General features: G+C 37.5%; 1 protein-coding gene across 3 annotated transcripts in view; it reads left to right on the top strand.

Moving 5' to 3' along the window:
• Positions 1 to 20,936, top strand: part of phactr3a (phosphatase and actin regulator 3a) — a 71,619-nt gene that overhangs the window by 41,193 nt on the left and 9,490 nt on the right. For all 3 annotated transcript variants that reach the window (XM_049486343.1, XM_049486342.1, XM_049486344.1), the window contains exons 2-7: positions 357 to 518; positions 2,437 to 2,592; positions 3,150 to 3,344; positions 5,644 to 5,863; positions 6,917 to 7,059; positions 8,279 to 8,432. In XM_049486343.1, coding sequence (XP_049342300.1) covers positions 357 to 518; positions 2,437 to 2,592; positions 3,150 to 3,344; positions 5,644 to 5,863; positions 6,917 to 7,059; positions 8,279 to 8,432 — 1,030 coding nt within the window. The remainder of the gene's footprint in view (positions 1 to 356; positions 519 to 2,436; positions 2,593 to 3,149; positions 3,345 to 5,643; positions 5,864 to 6,916; positions 7,060 to 8,278; positions 8,433 to 20,936) is intronic.

Genomic DNA, 20,936 nt, shown 5'->3' with positions numbered 1-20,936 from the left:
GCTGGCTTAGCTTTAGAAGCTGTGCGAGGACTGATGACACATCTGGAAAATAAAGGTTTCACTCTTTATCATGAATATGAATGCTGAAGCTTTCGCTTGAATCTTGTACACTCATATGAGACCCTGCTGCCACGCCCACTCTTCTGCTGGTATTTGTTAAAAATCACAAAACAAATGCAGTTGATTTCACTGGACTGTGATGTTCACTCAAGGTCTGTGTTTTGGAACTGACTACAATTAAAGCACTTGGCTCAATCAGCTGTTGCGTAACACCAAAACTCAGTGAACATAATTGTACAGTCTATAGCTGTATGCACTGATATTCCTATGCTCTTTTTTGTGTGTGTGTGTTGTAGATATGATGGAGCAGCAGAGGGTGCTGCGCTCCAGCTGTCTGGTGAGTGGGGTGCACACCCCTCCCATCCGCCGCCACAGCAAACTGGCCACACTAGGGCGTCTGTTCCGGCCGTGGAAATGGAGGAAAAAGAAAAACGAGAAGCTGAAGCAAAGCTCCACAGGTGAGGAACCAGACAGCTGGGGGAGTTTGTTCTGGACTTCTGCATGGCCATAAATACTGGGACTGTCCTTTTACTGTTGAATTGTAATTTGCACATTATCTGTTATACCATGTAGTGTTTTGCTATTGCTTTTTCCATTTTGAATTTTGAATTATTTTTGTAGTAGAAACACAATAATTTAGCACTCAACATATTGAATAAAAGTTGACTTATCATTATAGTTGTACACTTGGATTCAATGTTTCAACGTTTCTGAGACACGTCTAAATATAATGGAAAGAAAATAATGGAAAGGCTAAATTCTCTATACCAGACTGAAGTGACCCAGATCCAATGCTTTGCCTTAATGTGACACAGATCTGTTTTCTCAGTGCTGTGTAAACGTGTCAAATCAGTTTTGGGCATGCAACATAACAAATATGTTTGCTGTCGGCATCAGATATCATCAGTGTTGGGCAAAATTCGGACTCCCTACCAGAATCCGACTGCCTTTCACACGTGTATGCACCATGCAGCAGAATAGACACAACAGATTATGTTTGTGATTTATTTTGTTTCTGTTTGTGGTAAACTATTAATATTAAGTGTTAATTTACAATAAACTATAATCATTCTTTAAAAGGAGTCAAATTCTGAATCAGAGTCTGAATCAACAGAGGTGATGTGCTTAAACATATTAATGTGCTTGTGTATGCATTTCATGGACAGACTTGTTCACATTACAGACAGATACACTTTCATTTACATTTTAGAATCAGAGCAGAAAATCTGAATTGATTATTGGAACTAATGTGATTGTAGCCTTTATTTCCCTTTCAAATAATGGAGTGCTAATCAGCCTTATTGTAGGGTAAATTGATATAGAGACAAAGGCTAAGTTTACATTACAAGCCACATTGCACATTGATTTTTTGGTTCTTGATGGTTCACATTCACAAATGTAAGTGACCTGTATCTGTGCGTAATGTGAACGAATCTGTCCCTAAAACTCCTTACATGTGTACATTGATACGAGAATAAATGTCGCCTTCTTCACCAACAACAAAAAAGTCATATTTAAGAGACGACTCGTAGCTTTACAAAAGTAAAAGGATATGTTAGCAGCTCATATGTGGAGCATCTTTTGCTGGAGTGGAGAGCAAACATCTCATCTAAAGTAAATGCTCAGGTTGATCTGGAGAAAAAAATGCAGGCGGTTTGCTTTTGCTGTTTTTTTTTTTGCAGCTATAGCTGGACAGCTGCTCCAAGAGATGTGTGGGTACGAGAGAGAAGCATGTAGCACATGCGTAAAAGAAAAAAAATACATAAATTCTGATTTGACCGTTCACATTTATGTCGCATGCCCATGGATCTGATACATATTTGATTTAGGACCACATAAGAAAGTGACTTAAATCTGATTTGGCACGTTCACACAAAAAAAAAATGCAAAATGTAAAAAAAAAAACCAGATCTGAGCCACATTGAGCAAAAAAATCATATTTGAGTCCCTTCAGCCTGGTAATGTAAACATAGAGAGGTAGCTAAAGAGAAGACTTAGTTGTAACAGTCACAAAAATGTTAGTAATACCAAAGAAGCTTTATAATGTTAATACAAAACTAATTGCATCTCATCTGTAGTCTACATTTAATGCTTTAGCAAGGTGAAAATTTTGTGGCATAATTCAGTCATTAAAAATACTTATATTTATAATACAAATTAGTTTTGGGGGTGACTCTCTAGACATTGTCTGACACATTGCTATTATGCACCTAGCATCAAAAGCACCTTTACATAAAATGCCTGCATTTAATTTTACCACTTGTTAGCTTTTACAGCACTCTCCTTTACCTACAGTTTCTGTCTGTGTAGTAGTGCTCTAAATAGTGTATCTAATGTAAAGCTGAAAGCATGACCATGTTCATTCTGTTTGTCCAGATGTGGCTCTGGCCTGTGGCCTTCACTCTCCAGATCCTGGGTCTCCCATTCAGGGTGTGTCGGATGCGGATCTGCGGCTGCCTGGCCCACAGGGACCCATTATGAGCATAAGCAGTATGGAGTACCTCAGCTCAGACCATGACCACCTTCCGACTGGTGAGGGCCATTAGTGAGATTAACACATAGACCCTTATTGCATCAGTGATGCATCTTCAGTAATTATCCAGGTTATTAGATACATATACTGTATCTTGTGCATCCACTGACTGACCACTTTGTCACTGTCATTTATCATACGCCCTCAGTAGTAAGTGTGGTCTATCATTTGTAACGTGCTGTTGCTGAGATATAACATACATAAATTACATTGTTAGGTTCAGAGTGGTTTTCCATCACAAGCCTTGTTTTTTATTAAGTGATAGATTGAGACAGAATTGTGCATCAAGAAGCAGGATTCAGTATTTAAAGTTAATCTTGTGTGATGAATGGAAAAACTGTATGTTTACTGGTATTTTTGTAGCACATAATAAAGCTGGGTTACATATTATGTATGATACATTTATAAACATTAAAAAACATTAGATAAAGTAATTGAAATTTGTGTAGAGGGCTTTCTTTTTACAATGCACTTTAACCAATAGGTGGCAACAGAGATGCTTTGTTTTTCACATTTAAGACTTTTGTTAACTACATTTTAAAACACTTCTCTTTAGTTTCTGATACTGTAGAAGACGGTGAAGCATCAGATGAGCCTAACAGAAGTGACGAAGAGGAGGAGGAAGAGGTTGCTCCAGAAGACAATTCTGAAGGAGAGGACAGTGATGCAGAAGAGAGAGAGGAAGATGAAAGCCCTCAGAGACAGTCTCCTCCAAGCAACCACGGCATCCCTCAGCTTAGCCCTGAGGAAGGTGCGTTGATTCACTTTGGAATTATTATGGATTTACAGAAGGTTTTGATTATGATTCTGTTGGAACTGATTTAGTGCACTGTAAAATCACAGTTAAAATATCTGTATAAAATACATCTTCAGTAATTGCCTTTAAAAATATATATATGTTTTAGATGCAGTAAATAGTATTGTACAATACACTGTGTATTGCATTGTAGTATTGTACACTATTGACTGGTTTCTCAAGCAAGGTTTAAGCCTTAAACCTTTCCTTGCAATGGGGAACTTTTATTAAGAGTGTTATGTTGTCCAAGACTAGCTTAATCCCTGTCTGGGAAACATGGCCTATATGTCCTTCCTATCTTTCCTAAAACCCCTTCTATTGAATGCATTCAGCTACTTTAAGTTGTACCCATTACTGAGAAAAATGCACAACTGCAAACAAACATAACTTTAGTTCTGTACCAAATACCAAGAGTCTGTGATGTAGGCATAAATCTATTTTTATTTTATATAAAGCTATGGCATGATAATCATAATATAGCAAATTAACCAATCAAACTCTGTTAAAAGAAAAACGTTGCACAGTTAAAATCATGCAGCTCTGGGGCACATGCACACGTGAGCTTCTTCACTTGTTTGCTTTACGCACTTGACTTGCAGTGCTGTGTGTAGCTTTTCTTAACCCTCCTATTATGTTCATTTGTCAGGAACAGCAATGGTGTTCCAGGGTCAGTTTGACCTGGTTCATGTTTAATTATCTAAAAGATGTCTAAAACCCCCAAAAACTCCTTACAAGCAGTGTAAATATTTAATTACTGACTCCATTGCTAATTATTCTATCAATACTTAGTGCAATGTTGTTCCTTGCCTTTAACAGGTAATGGTTCAATTAGGATAATTCACTCATTTTTCATTAAAAAGTACATGTTCAAACTTTTTTAACGTTTCGCTACTTCATTACTTTTGAAAGACCAACATATAAAACAATAGTTTTATATAACATTGAAACATAACATTGCAATTTTGTTTTAGTTTTAGTTTTTGCAGGGAGTGGTCGCAAATATGTGAGATGAACCATTTTCATATTATATGTTGATTACACTAATTAAGGCAAGCAGAAGGAGTTTCATACTGAAAAAATATTTTAAACTATTTTTTCTAGATCTTCAAACTTTAAAACGGGTCAAATTGACCCAGAACATAACAGGAGGGTTAAGGGTCTTTTCACTAAAATCCACATTTTCTTATAATACAATAGGTCTCTCTGAGTTGTATATGCATGCTGCACATGAATCTGTTCCTCAGCCTCCATTGTCTGCAGTAGCTAGTAAAAAAAAACAGACAAAAAAAAAACGAGTCAATCAGGAAAAGCACCCGTGACTCCGTCAACCCGTGAATTAGTATTCATGGTCTCGCCCACCTTGGCTCGCAACCACCCACAGACAGTCAGATAGGAGCTAACAGTGCTAGAAACAACATGGCAGTTCGTTCCTGTGTTATTTGTGCAAATAACACATCAGTGTTATAAGCTTTGCCCAGTAATTCAGAGCTGAGGAACAAATGGTTAGAATTTGTCTATGGAACACCACCAGCGAAGTACAATTAAGATAGATACTAAAGCAGCTTTATACCGGATCACTGGAGCAGTCGTTTTACAAAAAACAGCTCACAGGGCTATCATTCGTTCTTGAGACCACAACTAGACATTTTAAAATAAATGAAAATACAATAAAATGAGTCTATTAAACGTCCTAATGTTTACCCCCATGCAACATGAAATCCTAACAGAACCCAACGTCTGTCTAACTGATATATATATATATATATATATATATATATATATATATATATTAAAATCAACATCTGTCCAATGTTAGAGTTCAACATATAGTTGATATTAAAAATAGATGTTCGGTGCCAAAATAAATTTGACCAAAAGATACTATTGGGATTCAACAATACACTCTGTTTTTGAAGACAAATAATATTGTATTCAGTTTGAATATTATATAATAAAACAAGAGCTAGGAGATGGATAGGCTGTGGTGCATGAAATGAATGTGCAGAAATGAGCTGCTAATTCATGCTGGTAGATTGTTATTGTTCACACAATGAAGTTCCATTAGATCGTAATTAATGTGATAAATCTCTAGCTCATACTTCATTCCACATTATTACAATCCTTTATAATTGACAAATAAAAATGCTAATGCAGTTAAATCGCAGCCGTCACATCATAGCTTCATAATGCACCAGTGTGTAAATGAAACCGAATGAAACAACATAACTGATTGCAGCACTGCTTGTTTGTGCAGATCCTGCTAAAGTCGCTGTCACAGCTGTGCCTCAGCCAAACTCATTCCTCCCTAAAGACGTGCCCAGAGTCCCTGAGGGTCCAAGTCCTGTGGTTCTTAGAGGGCCTTTCTCCAATCCTGTAGGCTCACCACATATAGGTACCATGCATCCTCCGCTGCCACCTAGCTGTATCATTGAGGAACTGCACCGAGCCTTGGCAACAAAGCTTCGGCAGGAAAGGTAAGCAACAATTTCCGGTACCACTTTAAAATAAGACTACCTTTATAAAGGGTACATAAATGGTTCATTACAATTAGTTTATTAATGGTTAATAATTAGGTTGTAAATGCCTTAAAAATCATTAATAATCATTTATAACTCCTACGTAAAAAAGGGCAACAATAACCTGTTGTTTGCCAAATTGTAAACCCACATCCATCCATATTTCTGCCCTTTCTACGTATGTGTTATGACTGCTTATTAATGATTTTTAAGGCATTTACAACCTAATTAGTAACCATTAATAAACTAATTGTAAACCATTTATAAACCCTTATAAAGGTAGTCTTATTTTAAAGTGGTACCGGATTTTCATTCCACATTTCTCTTCTAGCTTATAAAGTGTTATATGATGGTAGAGTAACATTTAATTAATGCATTAATTAATTAACGCTTTATCGATAAGATTATAACATTTTATAAGCTTGATGTTCTGGTTTGGGCTGGTTATGGTCAAAACACTAAAATTGTAACCCACATTTTAACTGATAAGAGCCCAGATCCATTATTGGACATTGATTCACAATAACTGAATCTGTTAAATAAATTAATCGGCTCATTAATGTTTTTTTTTTTTGTGATTAAAAAGGTAACCTAGCTTTTTCTGACATTACAATACAGACAATGTAAAGTAAAGTGCAAAACTTTACACAAATTATGCAAACATAAAACTAGAATATAACAATAAGTACACCAGACATTACTTGAATTTCATCAATTTGTTCTAGAAATTGGGTCAGAACTGGTTTACTATAATTAATCTATATTCTATCTATATCCTTTTAGTATGCTAAAGATGCATGGGTAAATACGAGTTAAACTAGGACCTGAAAAAAGTTTCCTTTTGTTAGAATATATGCATAACTTTCATTTATCAAAATATAGTCAGTTTGAGAGCTCATATGCTCAAAACTCCTTAAAAAGGTATCACTTATCCAGAAGCAACATGTAAAGTGTCAGATTAATAAATAGTATAGTGATTAAATACGAGTCTCTATGTTTTTTCTTCCTTAGTACGGATCGAGAGCCCAGTGGAGAGGTGGAGAACAGGAAAGAGGCAGAGGAGAATAAGGAGAATGTCAGACAGTCCCAGTGCTTCACCGATGCCTCAGGAATCATATACGACATGGACAGCTGGAACGAATCTGTCATCTCTGGTATATATTGACAAGTTCTTAATAAACAACATGATAAAATTGACAGTTCCGTGAAGTTACAGTAGTAAATAAAATAAAACAGCTATTTTAATCAGAAATCTGCACTGACACTATATTTATTTTGCTGAGGGCTCCGATATAAAATAAGAAATGAATCTGTACTCTTAGCCGAACCAATACTGTAGCGTTTCTGCTTTGTTTTCATCCCTAATATAACGTCCTTTTACAGATAAAAACAAAAGTCAAAATGGGTAATAAACTAAAAGATACCACAGATATAACTATTTAGCAAAGGTATTTAGAAAAAAAGTTTTAGATTTCCAATCTTAGGGTGCCCTCAAACCTACCTTTTTAGTTTGGTCTGAAGTGGGGATGGGTGAATTGGCCATAAAATATATGAATCAATATTTTAGGGTGTTTTTGTGATAATTATATTTTTGGCAATATAAAAAAAAACAAAGAAACAATGTTTTTATTAATGTCAGGAACATACTCCCGCAACAAGCTACAGTATTGTTTGATATGTAATAGTTTCAAACATGTAGTAGAAACAAAAGTCTTATATCAGAAGTCAATAATGTAAGAAAATACTAACGTGCACAATATTAAGTGCATACATATAAATTGCAAACAAAAACTATTATACACATACCCTTTAATATTCACAGTATAGCAAAACAAATACAAAATAGACTAGTTTGAATAGAGAATACTGCTTTAATAACAATGTAAAGTTTTTTTACTTCAGAAATGATGCCGATATTAATGTGTACAATACAATATGCACACCCCTAGTCTGAACCAAAATACCAGTTGGGCCACAGATGCCACAAACCATGAAGTCTGTTACATCTGACAGGGAGGTAAAAATTGACACAACACCTGGGAAGGCAAATCTCTGAATTGACAACACTCCACTGTTCGACACAGTCCATTCTACAACCAGTGTATATTATAGGGACATAGACAAAGCCCATGTAGATGATGATGATGATGATGATGATGGATGTAGGAAAGTTTGTTAGTCCGCGCACTAATCAAGTGAATACAATGTAACAAACCTTATGAAAACTCTAATTTTTTTTTTCTTTTTTCTTTTTTTTCTAGTAAAATACATTTTCATTCATGGTTTTCATTCCTCAAATCAGTTCAGAGTCCTGATGCTCAGACTGTGCTGTGCTCTTCTAGTTGATTCCTGACTCACTTTCTGTGTGTACAGGCACGCTTCCACGCCGAATGAGGAAGGAGTTGCTGGCGGTGAAGCTGCGGAATCGGCCCAGCAAACAGGAGCTGGAAGACAGGAACATCTTCCCCGCACGCAGCGACCAGGAGAGACAAGAGATCCGCCAGCAGATTGAAATGAAGCTCGCCAAGTAAGCCACCAGCTCTCTGCCATGTGGACTGGATTCTATTCTCGGAATAGTAGAACCAAACAGTGCCTGAATAGCTAACTGTGAACAAATGCTAATGTCATATTTCAATCTGTTTCAGTCTGTTAATTATTAAATCATTTCTTTGTTAGATTGAACGATCCCTTCATGATTGAAGCATATGTACAAGGCCACCTCCCAGGTGCACTGTTTTCTAAAATATAGTCAGGACATTCCAGGATTTTGGTACATTTCAGCGGTGGTCACTTCTGAAAATTTGATCTTCAATTTGATCATTTTTAGTCATATATTTATTAAATACAGGTAATAGACTATCAAAAATTCGATTAGTCAAGCTCAGGTATCGAAGCAGTTTTTTTTAATTAGATGCTTAAGTTGGTATGCAATATATTTGGTAACTTACAGTAACAGGGTTGCGAGTAACAGGGTTGCAAATCTGAGTTGTGGTTTACCCCAGGAACAGATGCTAACTGTAAAATTTAGCTATGTATACAAGATCAAAGACAAACATGGTTATATAAGTGTATAAAGTAAATTTTGACTCATTATTAGTCAGGGCTGCGTTCACTGAGTGACACACACAACTTGGACAAACACTTGAAACTTGAAAATTGTTAGAGCACTTACTCTTGGTCTTGCCATGTGGGCAGAAAAATTCCTTATGGTAACAGGGTTGTGTGCTTGTTGTGGGACACAAATTAATAGCATAAAAACTGTAACATGCAATTCAATATAGACCAAAGAAGTTGTTTCCACATTATTAAAGGAGATGCATATCAACAATATACAAGACGAAGTTCATTTATTTAGAGCTTATTTTAATTGTTAAATTTGCCAAAGGAGTTGGTCACCCAATGTGTGGGACAAGAGAAAACGGCCATGTTTTGAGCTGGTCCAAAGGTATTCAGTCTTTTAAAAATATCTAAGGAGCGTATTTTTCTGCCAAATTTTACAGTTTGTCTTATAACAAGTACATTGTTCACAAAAATAGTCATTTAGATATTTTGGACATGTGCATTTGAAATTAAAGTGGTGGAACAGGAAATGTATCAAAATCCTGGAATGTCCCAGTCATGAAAGGCTCAAGAAGTTCCAATTAGAAGAATCCTTTGAATACAGCCAAGAAACCACTAGAGATACTTCATGGTCTACTCACAAAATTTTGCATACTTCTAATCCCTCATTTAAAAAAGAAACAAACGCTTTTTTGAAGACTAAAACTAAAATGTATACATCTAAACACGGCTTCAGATATCTCCGTTTTCTCAGTAGAGTTTAGTGCTGCAATTCTGTTCCTAAGATGTGTCTATGTATCTTATTAGTCCATTCTGTTTTAGATTACGCAGCCAATAGTAAAAATGGCTTAATAGGCCTTACAGTGCTAATGAAGGCTCACCCTTGTGTCATCAGCATCAGTATTCTGTTACAGTGGGTTTAAATCCCCAAATGTGTCCATAACATCGTATTCAGACATGTTAAGTCCTTTTATTAATATTCTCTTTTAATACAAAAATGAATATGTTAGTTTCAAATGTTGTAACAGTCACTGCCCACATATTTCTTCGCCTTCTTTTTGTTAGCTTGGACTTAAGCAATTCATGCACTAGAGGGCAGATCAGTGTCAAAAGGCAGTAGAGGAGGTATAGAGGATATTGGGCTTACTTTAAAAAGAACAGAAGAGGCAGTGGTTTAAACAACTGTAGATGATGAAAAAAACTTACTTTTCACTATAAGTTAATGTTTTTCCTGACTTTGTTTATCATATTCATATAACAAGGCTTTGTTTAACGTAAACTATTGCCTACTCTGCCCTGATGATTTTCAGCAGTATTCCATTTGTATCTGTAAGCTTTTATAGGTCATGCACAAATATGGACAAATGAATTCCGTGTATAAACATAAGGTTCCATCCATAATCTTAGTGTTGAGCATAAATGAGCTCTAGAATAAGGCAGAATAAGATAGGAATCTCATGCTCAGCGGTTTACCTGAGGCCACTGCGCAAAAGACAGTTAATAATCTGGCATTAGTGATGTAAGGTAATAGTGGATGCAGAGATTATAGAGGAGGTGAAACAGGATTTGTTTTAATCTGAATGGATTATCCCTGGCACCTTCTGATTGGATTGATTAGTGGATATAGTGTAAAGCGATTCATGTTTAAAGGAAAGACCATTTACACAGAACAATTATATCTGCTTTGATTAATAGCAATAGGTGAATCTAACAGAATTTTACACTAATTATTGTGAAAGATCAACTAAAGTCTACATTTTGCCCCAGTTCTAACCCATTAAAACAAGCATGGTACTATAATTCAATCCAAGAGGGCCAGTGTCTAGCACATTTAGATGTTTCCTGATCTCAAACACATTTTGTTCATGGCATCTGCTCATGGCAAGGTGTATGCTACGTTTCTTTTGTACTCTGATGTTGGATTTTCAAAGGATGTTGGAAGTCCAATGACATTTTCGCCTCCACAAGTACTTGGAAAGCAAATAGAGCCTTACCATCCCAAGTTCACATTCATAACGTTTTAAAAGTTCAGAAAACAATATTTGGTGGAATAACCCGGGTCTTTAATCACAGTTTTTATGCATCTTGGCATGTTCTCCTCCACCAGTCTTACACACTGCTTTTGGAGAACTTTATGCCTTTACTCCTGGTGCAAAAATTCAAGCAGTTCAGCTTGGTTTGGTGGCTTGTGATCATCCATCAGACACTGAAGTGGTCTCTTAATTTTGTCCAGCCCTGTATGTAGTACCCATTTGCACATGTGTATGTATGTAGGTACATTGTAAACCTGGATAAGTATAAGTGAATTTACCTTAATAATTTGTGGCAACTTGTCGAGAAAAAAAATCTGTTAATATTTGAGTATTTGATATCTTTGGCACAAAGGGCCCTATCGTATACCCTGAGCAAGGCATGCACTTGCTATCTTACACTCCGCCAACAGTCTTTTTCACTTCTTGTGTCTGCGCTGTTAAAATAGCCTCAGAGATTAGAACTATATCTTCACTGATGGGTGTGGTGGTCTAAAAGTGAGGTGTGTTCAGGTAAAAATCTGGCGTGTTTCTATCTTGGCGGTGGGAAACACAGGTGCGCCACTGACTGATTAAACAGTCAGTCAACAAACAGTCAACACTCCCAACGCCCAATCCTATTTTATCCATGCAGGAGCACCGTGCCCACCGTGCATACATTCCCGCTCATTAAACACACACACACGAACGTGCTGCAGAGCGCAAACCCGACTTTTACCTCAACAATAAACAGAATAAAGAATAAAATAACATTGCTGTTCCCTTAAATGAGCTGAAGCGCAAAGTGCAGCACTGTTAAGAGACAAATGTACCGAAGTCAGAGCGTAGCTGCCTCTTAAAGGGAATGACAACTAACACACTGATTGGTTTATTTCACATTACGCCCAAAACACAACCATAATTAATTAAGAGAATAGTTACATGTCTTTTTGCGTGTTTCGAGCCACGCAAGGCATATTTTTTGCACCCTCACGATACTAAAGACACATCGACCCACCCTAAATCCTGCTGTGCGATGCACTATAGATCACTAAAATAGGGCCCAAAATGTTAAAAACAGTGAAAATGGAGATAAAAGATTTTTTTTAAAGAAGTTAAGGTGGAGATATCAGATTACACGACTCCTTGTGAACATCCAAATTTTCATTTACGTATAATACTAAATAGTTCTCTGTTCTGCTCTGCTCTTGTTTTCATGTTTTCATCAAGTACAAAGGACACTTCAGGATAGGCCATAAGAGAGCCAACCAGTCTGTCTGTAACGCTTCAAGGTCTCAAAGCTGCAGTGTCTTCCTAGTCTGGTGGTTCCTGCTCTTATGTAATTAATTACACAGGCACTTCACACCGCTGAGTGATTCTGCTCACAAACACTTCTGTGCTGATTCTAGGCACTGCCTACCGGTTATCCTAGACCTTGCTGTTGTTTTGTTCATGCTGCTAAAAATATTCCCATTATATTGTCCACATGGCCTCACGGACTGACTGCTGGTCATTCTTCAAGTGGGCAAGGCTGGCTTCTTACGTAATGGAAGAAACAAATCTGCTTTGCTTCTTAAGCAGAAAATTGAGACACAAGTGTGAGGACGTCTTGGCTCCAGAGCCAAAAATGGATTTAGCTTTTACTTTCATGCAGTAGGTTTAAAGGGTATAAACATGGGAATATTAGCCACTTCTTTAAACATAGCATTAAAGACTTTTATACACAGTTTTATGCCCACCTTTTTATGTTTTATGTATTTATGTATCGATATGGTGGTGGTGTTTGAGGTGTTTGTGTGTGTTGTGCTGGTACTAGGGCATCAGACACAGCAGTGCTGCTGGAGTTTTTAAACACTTCGATGTCACTGCTGGACTGAGAATAGTCAACCAACATGAAGTGCTGTGATCGCTGGTGAAGGTCTAAAGGATGACCAACACAAACTGTGCAACAGATCTTCTGCCGCTGACTTTACATGTACATGGTGGGGCAGCTTAGATCTGGCCCAAAATATCCAGCCGGGGCCCAAACCTGTGCATATTCTGCCCGAACTCAACCCGCCCAGCCCCATTAAATCGAGCACGATTTAAACGATTTAGACATTTTTTTTAGTAAGTGGAGTGTTAAAACTGAGCTTTTAAAAAACATTTTTGGGCTTTTTGAATAAGCGAAATCTGTTCAGAATGATGTTAATTAACATTGCAAAACTGAAAAAGACCTATAATTTAAGAAAAATGTTTATTAAGAACAGATCTCCGAAAGATTAAAATGCAAACACTGAGAACAATGATTCACAGACCTAAACATCGGTAAACTAGGCTACAAATTGTTTCTAAATAATTTATTTTATATTGAGCTTATGTTCTAAGTGCCAAAACACTGCACTCCACAGCATTGCAAGTCAAGTGCTTAAAACAGACAAATGAAGTGTGTACTGCACACTTGTGCAACTTTTTTTAAAAACACAGTTTGATTTGTTACTTTACTGTATTGTGATTATCATCCTATAGCTTTAAATAAAATAAAAATAGCATTAAAAAGCAGATGCCTATGTCACAAACTTTTCTCGAGCCCAACCTGACCCGGCCCAAAGGAAAGTGGTGGGAAATCTCTGGTCGGGTCGGGTTCAGGCACAGACTCTAAGCTCTAGGGTGGACACAGTGTTCAAAAACTCCAGCAGCACTGCTGTGTCTGATCTTCTTGTACCATCACAACACACACACTACTAAAACACCACCACCGTGTCAGTGTCACTGCAGTACTGAGAATGATCCACCACCAAAATAATACCTGCTCTGTGGTGGTCTCTCTTGTGGGGTCCTGACGGTTGAGTAAAAGAAGGATAATAAAGTATGCAGAGAAACAGAAAACTACAATCTGTGATCATGGAACTACAAACTGCTTCTATGCAGATCTGGAAAGAGTTAAGAGACCACTTCAGTTTCTGTATCAGTTTCTCGGGTTTTGCTATTTATGGGTATATGTTTGAGTAAAATGGTGAACATTGTTGTTTTTTTTCTATAAACTACACACAAACTTTCTCCTAAATTCCAAATATTTATTAATTCATTTAGAGCATTTATTTGCAGAAAATTTGAAATGGCTGAAATTAAGATGCAGAGATTTCAGATCTCAAGCATGCAAATAAATAATGCAAATAAAACAAATTCATATTCATAAAGTCTCCTCCACCAGTCTTACACACTGCTTTTGGATAACTTTATGCCACTCCTGGTGCAAAAAATGTGATCATCCATCTTCATCTTGATTATATTCCAGAGGTTTTCAATTTAGTAAAATCTGAAAACTGGAAATTTCCAACTCCACTGTATTCTGAAACAGAGAAAAAGATGTGGTCTGGTCATAATCGTCTGGGTGTGTAAAATATAAATTATGATGAATTATCATTAGGAGATATATACATTAAGTATTTAGTATAGTGTATATAGAACCATGTCATCAGTAATTTCTGATATACAGTATCCCTGATATTAAAGTGTAGATCTGGTGTAGCGTGTAGCTGTAAGGTCCTTTGTCTGAGACAGCACATGATGCTCTAAATCCTCATGACACATTGCTTAAGGTGGGGGGCAACCCAGTTATTTTTAGCTCCACAGAAAACAAGGCAGGAGCCCCGTGAGCATCTTGCTGAAACTAGGATAGTATTGATGCTTCTAATCTTAGAGAGGAAACCCATTTACTGCCTCCAGGTCACATAGCAATGAGTGGAAATTCCTGTTGTAGGCTACTCTCATTTTGCTCTTTCATATTTACAGATGGATGAGGCTTGAGAGACACAATAAAACAGGGATTATCAGTGTTCATATACACTGATATGCCAAATATCATGGGACAGGAATTAGTGTGGGGCCTCCTGCAAGAGTGGACAATTCTACCCAGACACCACTGGTCACAATCATTACCACCCACTGCGCTGTCCACTGTGGGTGGTAATGCCTTCTATGATGTTTTTGTGTACACATTTGAAAATAGAAATGGATTGTACCATACATCTGGCACCTGCTATTAGTCCTCATGCAAACTCTAGAGATTTTTAACACCATGCCATGCCAAATTCAGCCATTCATCCAGTATCATCCAGTATTCAGCCTGACTCATGCCACAACATCTAACAGCTTAACACTGGTGTGGGCATTCCTTCAATCAACGCTTCCTAATCAATTTATAGACTGCTTTATAGATTGTAAGCCACACAGATGGGAGTTTTCATATGTAGGGAACCAGCTTCCTATTAGTAACATGCAAGACAATGTAAGACAACAAAGATGTCAGAAATGTTCTGTATTTGTTCTGAATCCCTGCTCAATGTCCAGATGTGCTATTCACAGTGACTTAATGCTGCAGAGCTTAATCTCCAAAGCCAAAGGTGTATCTACTATATTCTGACTTAGACATAGATATAGCATTCTTATTATACTATTATTGTATGATATATATTTGTTTAAAGGAGAGCTCCTGTGTAAAACAGAAGATAGTGTGGTGAAATATCATAACGAGTATGACCTTTTTTTAACTAGCCCACATCTTTTCATACTCAGCATTCTAAAACACAGTGCTTTTAGATGATGCTTCCAACAGGTTACACTGTTAGCAATAGGGGCATAATATGCCCATGCATAGAAATATTCTCTATGTGTACACCATTCAAAGCTAAATGTAGTTCCTAGGGATGCAGGAAAAAATCGCTCTGAGCTCAAATCGCGTTTCTAACATTAAACGATTCAGAATCGATTCTCATTTTCCAAAAATTGAATTTTTTTGTGGGTGCAGCTACTGTTGCGTGGAGATTTTTAACTGTATCGCGGAGTTTAGCTACAGTTGCGCAGAGCTTTTTAACTGTACCGCGGAGCTCAGCTACTGTCGCACGCCGCTTTCTAACTGTACCACGAGACAGCAGCAACAGGAAAGGGAAAGTTTCTGCTCTTACTGCATCTCCCTATTAGGCTACAGAGAGGCGTGTAGTGTCGTGTTACGGTGTTTGTTGTTGTGCTGCTAAAGTATGGAGGATAAAGAAAAAGAAATCCAACCGAAAGAATCGGAAAAAAATCTAATCGTGACCTCAAGAATCGATTCTGAATCGAATTGTGGGATTCCCAAAGATTCACAGCCTTAGTAGTTCTACAGTTTAGTGGTAGAATTCTGAGGGCCCTGACGTTTAAAACAAGGCACTGAAAACTATGTACATGCAAGACTGTCCAGCTGTTGCTGGATAAAATATCTCTATAATATTCATGCATTTCCAGAGAAATAATTACAATTTTGTAAACTACCTACCTTCCTACCTATTTTTTCATGCTCGTCAGTTGAGTTCTTAGTGTCTCATTTAAAATATCAGGGCCCTCATTGTAAGCCTCTGTTGGGGGCATCGGCTAAAAGCGCTGTATTTTAGAATGCTGTGCGTGAATGGAGTTGAGCAACCTGACAAAAGTTCATACTCATTGTCATGTTTTACTACAACCCAAGTCCGTTTCACACAGAATTTCTCCTTTAATTGACATCCCTTTGTTTAAAAATCTTTCAGTTTTCACATTTTGATGTTAAGGAGTTTTTCCTTAGCACATTCTTGCCAAAACATGCCAAATTATATTGAACATGATAGAAATTAATACAAGCAATAAAACTAACAAAAATATCTAAGAGGGCAACAGCTTTTCCCAGTACTGTAAATATCTGTTTGGATGTCCAGCAGCAGGAAACATTAGATCAGCATAAAAGGATAACCCCGCCTACAGTCATGAGCCCTGTGCTGCCGCTGTTGACTAACATTCGGAATGACACAATGATGCTTCATCGATGCAGTGTCATGACCTTACTATCTTTAGCCTGCAGCACTCTGCACTTCCACAGAATCAACACATGAGTGTGCTGCTATTTTTAGAGCTCAGACCAGTGAATAATGGATTACAGTGCACTCCCTCACTCCTCTGTGAATTGGTGTTCACCTTGGTTATAGCGCGGAATACAAAGAAGGGCAGTAAACCTGTAACTGTAGCTTTCACAACAAGACAAATAATTAGAATGAGCAACAAATGAAACACATTTTGTACCCGTCTATAATTAGGTTTTTGAAACCCTTTTAAAAAGGAGATGATCTACACATTTCAGTTTGAGGCATGGGAATGCGTTATGCAGTGGATGGCGTGGGAGGATAATGGGCAAATATGGTAGCAGCTACAATCCAGCCATTCTTCAACACAGATTAAGTTTATTGCCGCCACCCACACAAGCCAAGCCCTCACTTTGGTCACGACCTAACTTAATGTACAGTAGATTATTCTGAGAAAGTGAAAAGAGACAACTGTTCTGCTTCCTTCTCAAAGAAACAAGGCACAAAAGACCTCCAGGACCTGAGGAGCAGGTGGCACTGGAAAGTCATGCATTAAGATTTACAGTTATAGATAACAGCTTCCATATCTTCTCTTCAAAATATGCATATATAGTCATTTAAATGCAAGGAATAATGAGTAATAAGTAATGGAACAATCTGGCATCCTTTAACCTGTAAAATAGATAAAATCCCTGAACAGACTTTCCTATTGTCAAATCTCTTAACAGCCAACCAAGACAGCCCCCACCACCACCACCACCATCACCATCAACACCACTACATGAAATCACTGTTGCCAGGCAACTTAAGCTACAGGTCAATATCTCCCAGTCAGTATCCAGAGGGACACTGGGAGTAAAGCCTCCATTTCAGCTCATGAAATATTAATGCCGTCACATCTGTTGGAATTTCCATCTAAGTAGATCACCATGTTTTGACAGGCGTGTTCCTTCTTAGCTTTCTTTATAGGTTCTAAGGTCTAGGCGCAGGTGAGGTTGTCTGATGTGATGTAGATCTAGTGTCTAATCTCAGTGTGAAAGAGGGAGCATTGTATAATTAAACAATAACACATTATATAAGCTTTAATGTTCTTTAGCTACAGGGTGAGATACTGGAACTGGTGTACTGTGGTAGGCCATAGATAAGTGCCGATTGTCAAATATCATGTACCTTTTGTACCAAACTACCTAGAAACAGTATTGCTATGTTTTAAAAGCATGATGTTTGTGTTTTAGTGCACTTATAAGCGGTTCGGAATGCTGTGTGAATAACAATATAAATTATTGAGCATTTAGCTGTTATTTTATTTTATTTATTTTTGGTTTTAGTATTGTGCAGTATTGGCACGCCTAGACCGTTTCTCAGCCAATCACATTGCAGGGTCCAAACTAAATACCTATTTGTGGGTGTCTTTTCCTTTTCTGGAACTACACGGCAATGTCTATACAGGCGCACCGGATTATAAGGCGCACTATTAATAAATGTCTATTTTCTGGTCTGTTTTTATACATAAGGCACACTGCATTATAAGGCACATTTTATACACACAGGAACAGAGGCGTTGCCATGTTTTCCTTCTAAGTTTAGCGGGCCTGGCTACTGGGTGGCGAGACCTGTAAAGCTAAGCTAAGTTAAGTAAACAAAACTGTAATTTAGTCAAACAAGTCAAGCGAGCACTGGATGTAAATCTACAGATTTCTCTCCTTGAAACTGTTTTTTCGAGTGAGTAAAGCGCTTCCGTTTATTTACAGTAGCTTAGATATTAGCTAGCGGTTTGTCCCACATAATTAGAATGTTTTAACACGGTAAACGCGCAGACTTCAGTCCGATATACTCACCTCTGAATGGCCAAAGAGCTAGCACTTTATGCGGTTAGCAGCTTATGCTAATACTTCTGGAGAACTAAACTGAAACTCCTGTATAACGCTGTACTTCAGTGGAGTGGCTTTATTGCTCCTTACAATCTGACTGGAAAAATTCATACATAAGGCACACCGGATTATAAGGCGCACTGATGATTTTTGGAAAAATTTAATGATTTTAAGTGTGCCTTATTGTGTGAAAAATACAGTACTTTTGTATTACAATATACTACAGTAAAATACATCAGAGGATAACTGGACTGAGATTCAGAGGCTCCACATCTTAAATGGTGCCATTATTGTGAGAACAGGACTGATTGTTCATTTGTTAAGTGTTATGTGGAGCTCCCAGTACTGGATAGCATGACAGTGTGAGTAAAACTTGCCTTTGATTAAATATAAAATATAATTTAATTATATCGTCTCAGTGATATTCAGAGACTGTGAGCAAGCAAGATTAGGAAACCTTATTTGGCTCATTAACATTACTACAAGAAAAACAACTTCAGCAAACCTTAAAAGCTAAGGAATAATAATAGACTTATTTTTAATATCATTAACGGCTGAAATTACCGTAAATGTACTCAGAATTATGTCCTCATGGAAATCACGCAAAGTCATGGGGAGGAGGAGGAGTGTGTCGCTGTGCCTGATTAGTATGACAAATAGTATGACCATTTCTAATATTAAGTGAAATAATACAGGAAAGATGACATAATCCTGCACACAAAAATTGGGGTTACAGATTGGGTCCAGCCCATTAAACATTTAGCCATTTTCCAATCACCCACTACATCGCAAGCTCTTCACAGAGGTCATCAGGTGGGCTCTTCCCTTTGTCAGTGTTTCGCTGAATACTGCTGCATTCCATTTACCTCAGGAGTTGGGAGTCAGAGCTTGAAATGATGTAACACCCGAGTTGACTATGTTCAAGTTAAACATTCAGATAATTTGACATTATTTCAAAACTGTTATTTCCATAATGCAGGTAGCTAGACTTTGGAGTTTACCACAACTGATTTTGGGAGTCTTTCATTATGAATAAACTCCAAATTTGTATGTCCCAGATTAGCATTATGTCCCAGATTAGCATTCTCCCGGTTTAGCATTGTTAGTTACACTAGTTGATAATATATTAACATTATGTTGCACGTCTGAACACCCAAGGAGTGGTTAATGTGTTGCAGTGGATAGGGCTGCCACAAACGATTATTTTTATAGTCGACTAATCACCGATTATTTTTTATGATTAGTCGACTAATCGGATCATACGTTAATTGAATATAAAACACAGTTTATCACAATAGAATGCAGCTGCTATTATACAACCATCATTAGATTTCAGCTATATGCTAACTAAAAATAAAAACAATTAAAATCATAGTTCATTAAACCTTTAATGAAATATGCAGCTTGTTGTAACAGACAATTATTTTACTGTTTAGCATAAAGTGTAAACAACTGTGTAAAATAAGGATAAGGCACTGGCATTTATGAAACATCTCAACTGTGAGGTTGTTTGAACTATTATGAAAAAAAAGTATATTAATAAAAAATGCCTCTCTGTCCAGATATTGTGTACATTACCGTCTCTCTGTCGCACTCAGTGTGTCTTTAGTTTCTGACCGATCTTGTTTTTCTGCCAGTTCTTGGGCTCCCTATCTCTTTATAAAGGCGTTTTTCCCCGTCCGCGTCCCAATTCACTAGCCAGGGCAGCGGTCTGCACAGATCTGATTGGCAGAGGAGAGCGTTTGGTGATTTTACACCACACATGACTGATCTGTGAGTTTACTGCACCGAAAAGCACTGAAAACAGAAGCCACTGTCAGAATGAAATCCTTCTCTGTAGTTTATCGGTTTGGGACGGCATTTGTGACAACGTCTGGGTCCGGATCCGGATCGCGGTCCGCCTATTAGTGACCTCTGTTTTAAAGCTATCAAGATGAGTAAGTTAAGTACTAAGTTAACGCTCTGTTTACGCTAATTTTAGCAGCTAAATAGCAATTTAGCTTCTTCGTCATTTAATCAGCCACAACATGCCTCCTTTTCAGGTGCTCGTGCATCGCGGTTGTGCTGCCGAGGAAGGCAAGTTCTTCATTGCAGATATTGCATTGCACGCGTTTCACTTTTATTTTCTTGGTGATCCCACACTTTTGAGTTCTGTAGCGGGGTAGCCATGAAACCAGAGCCTGTCTGTATAATGTCCTGAGATGTCGTCCACTACCTACCCCGGTTTCCACTACTGCGCATGTGC

The sequence above is a fragment of the Astyanax mexicanus genome, chromosome 13, assembly GCF_023375975.1.
Source record: "Astyanax mexicanus isolate ESR-SI-001 chromosome 13, AstMex3_surface, whole genome shotgun sequence".
NCBI lineage: Eukaryota > Metazoa > Chordata > Actinopteri > Characiformes > Acestrorhamphidae > Astyanax > Astyanax mexicanus.
This window is presented reverse-complemented; position numbering and strand designations above follow the sequence as displayed.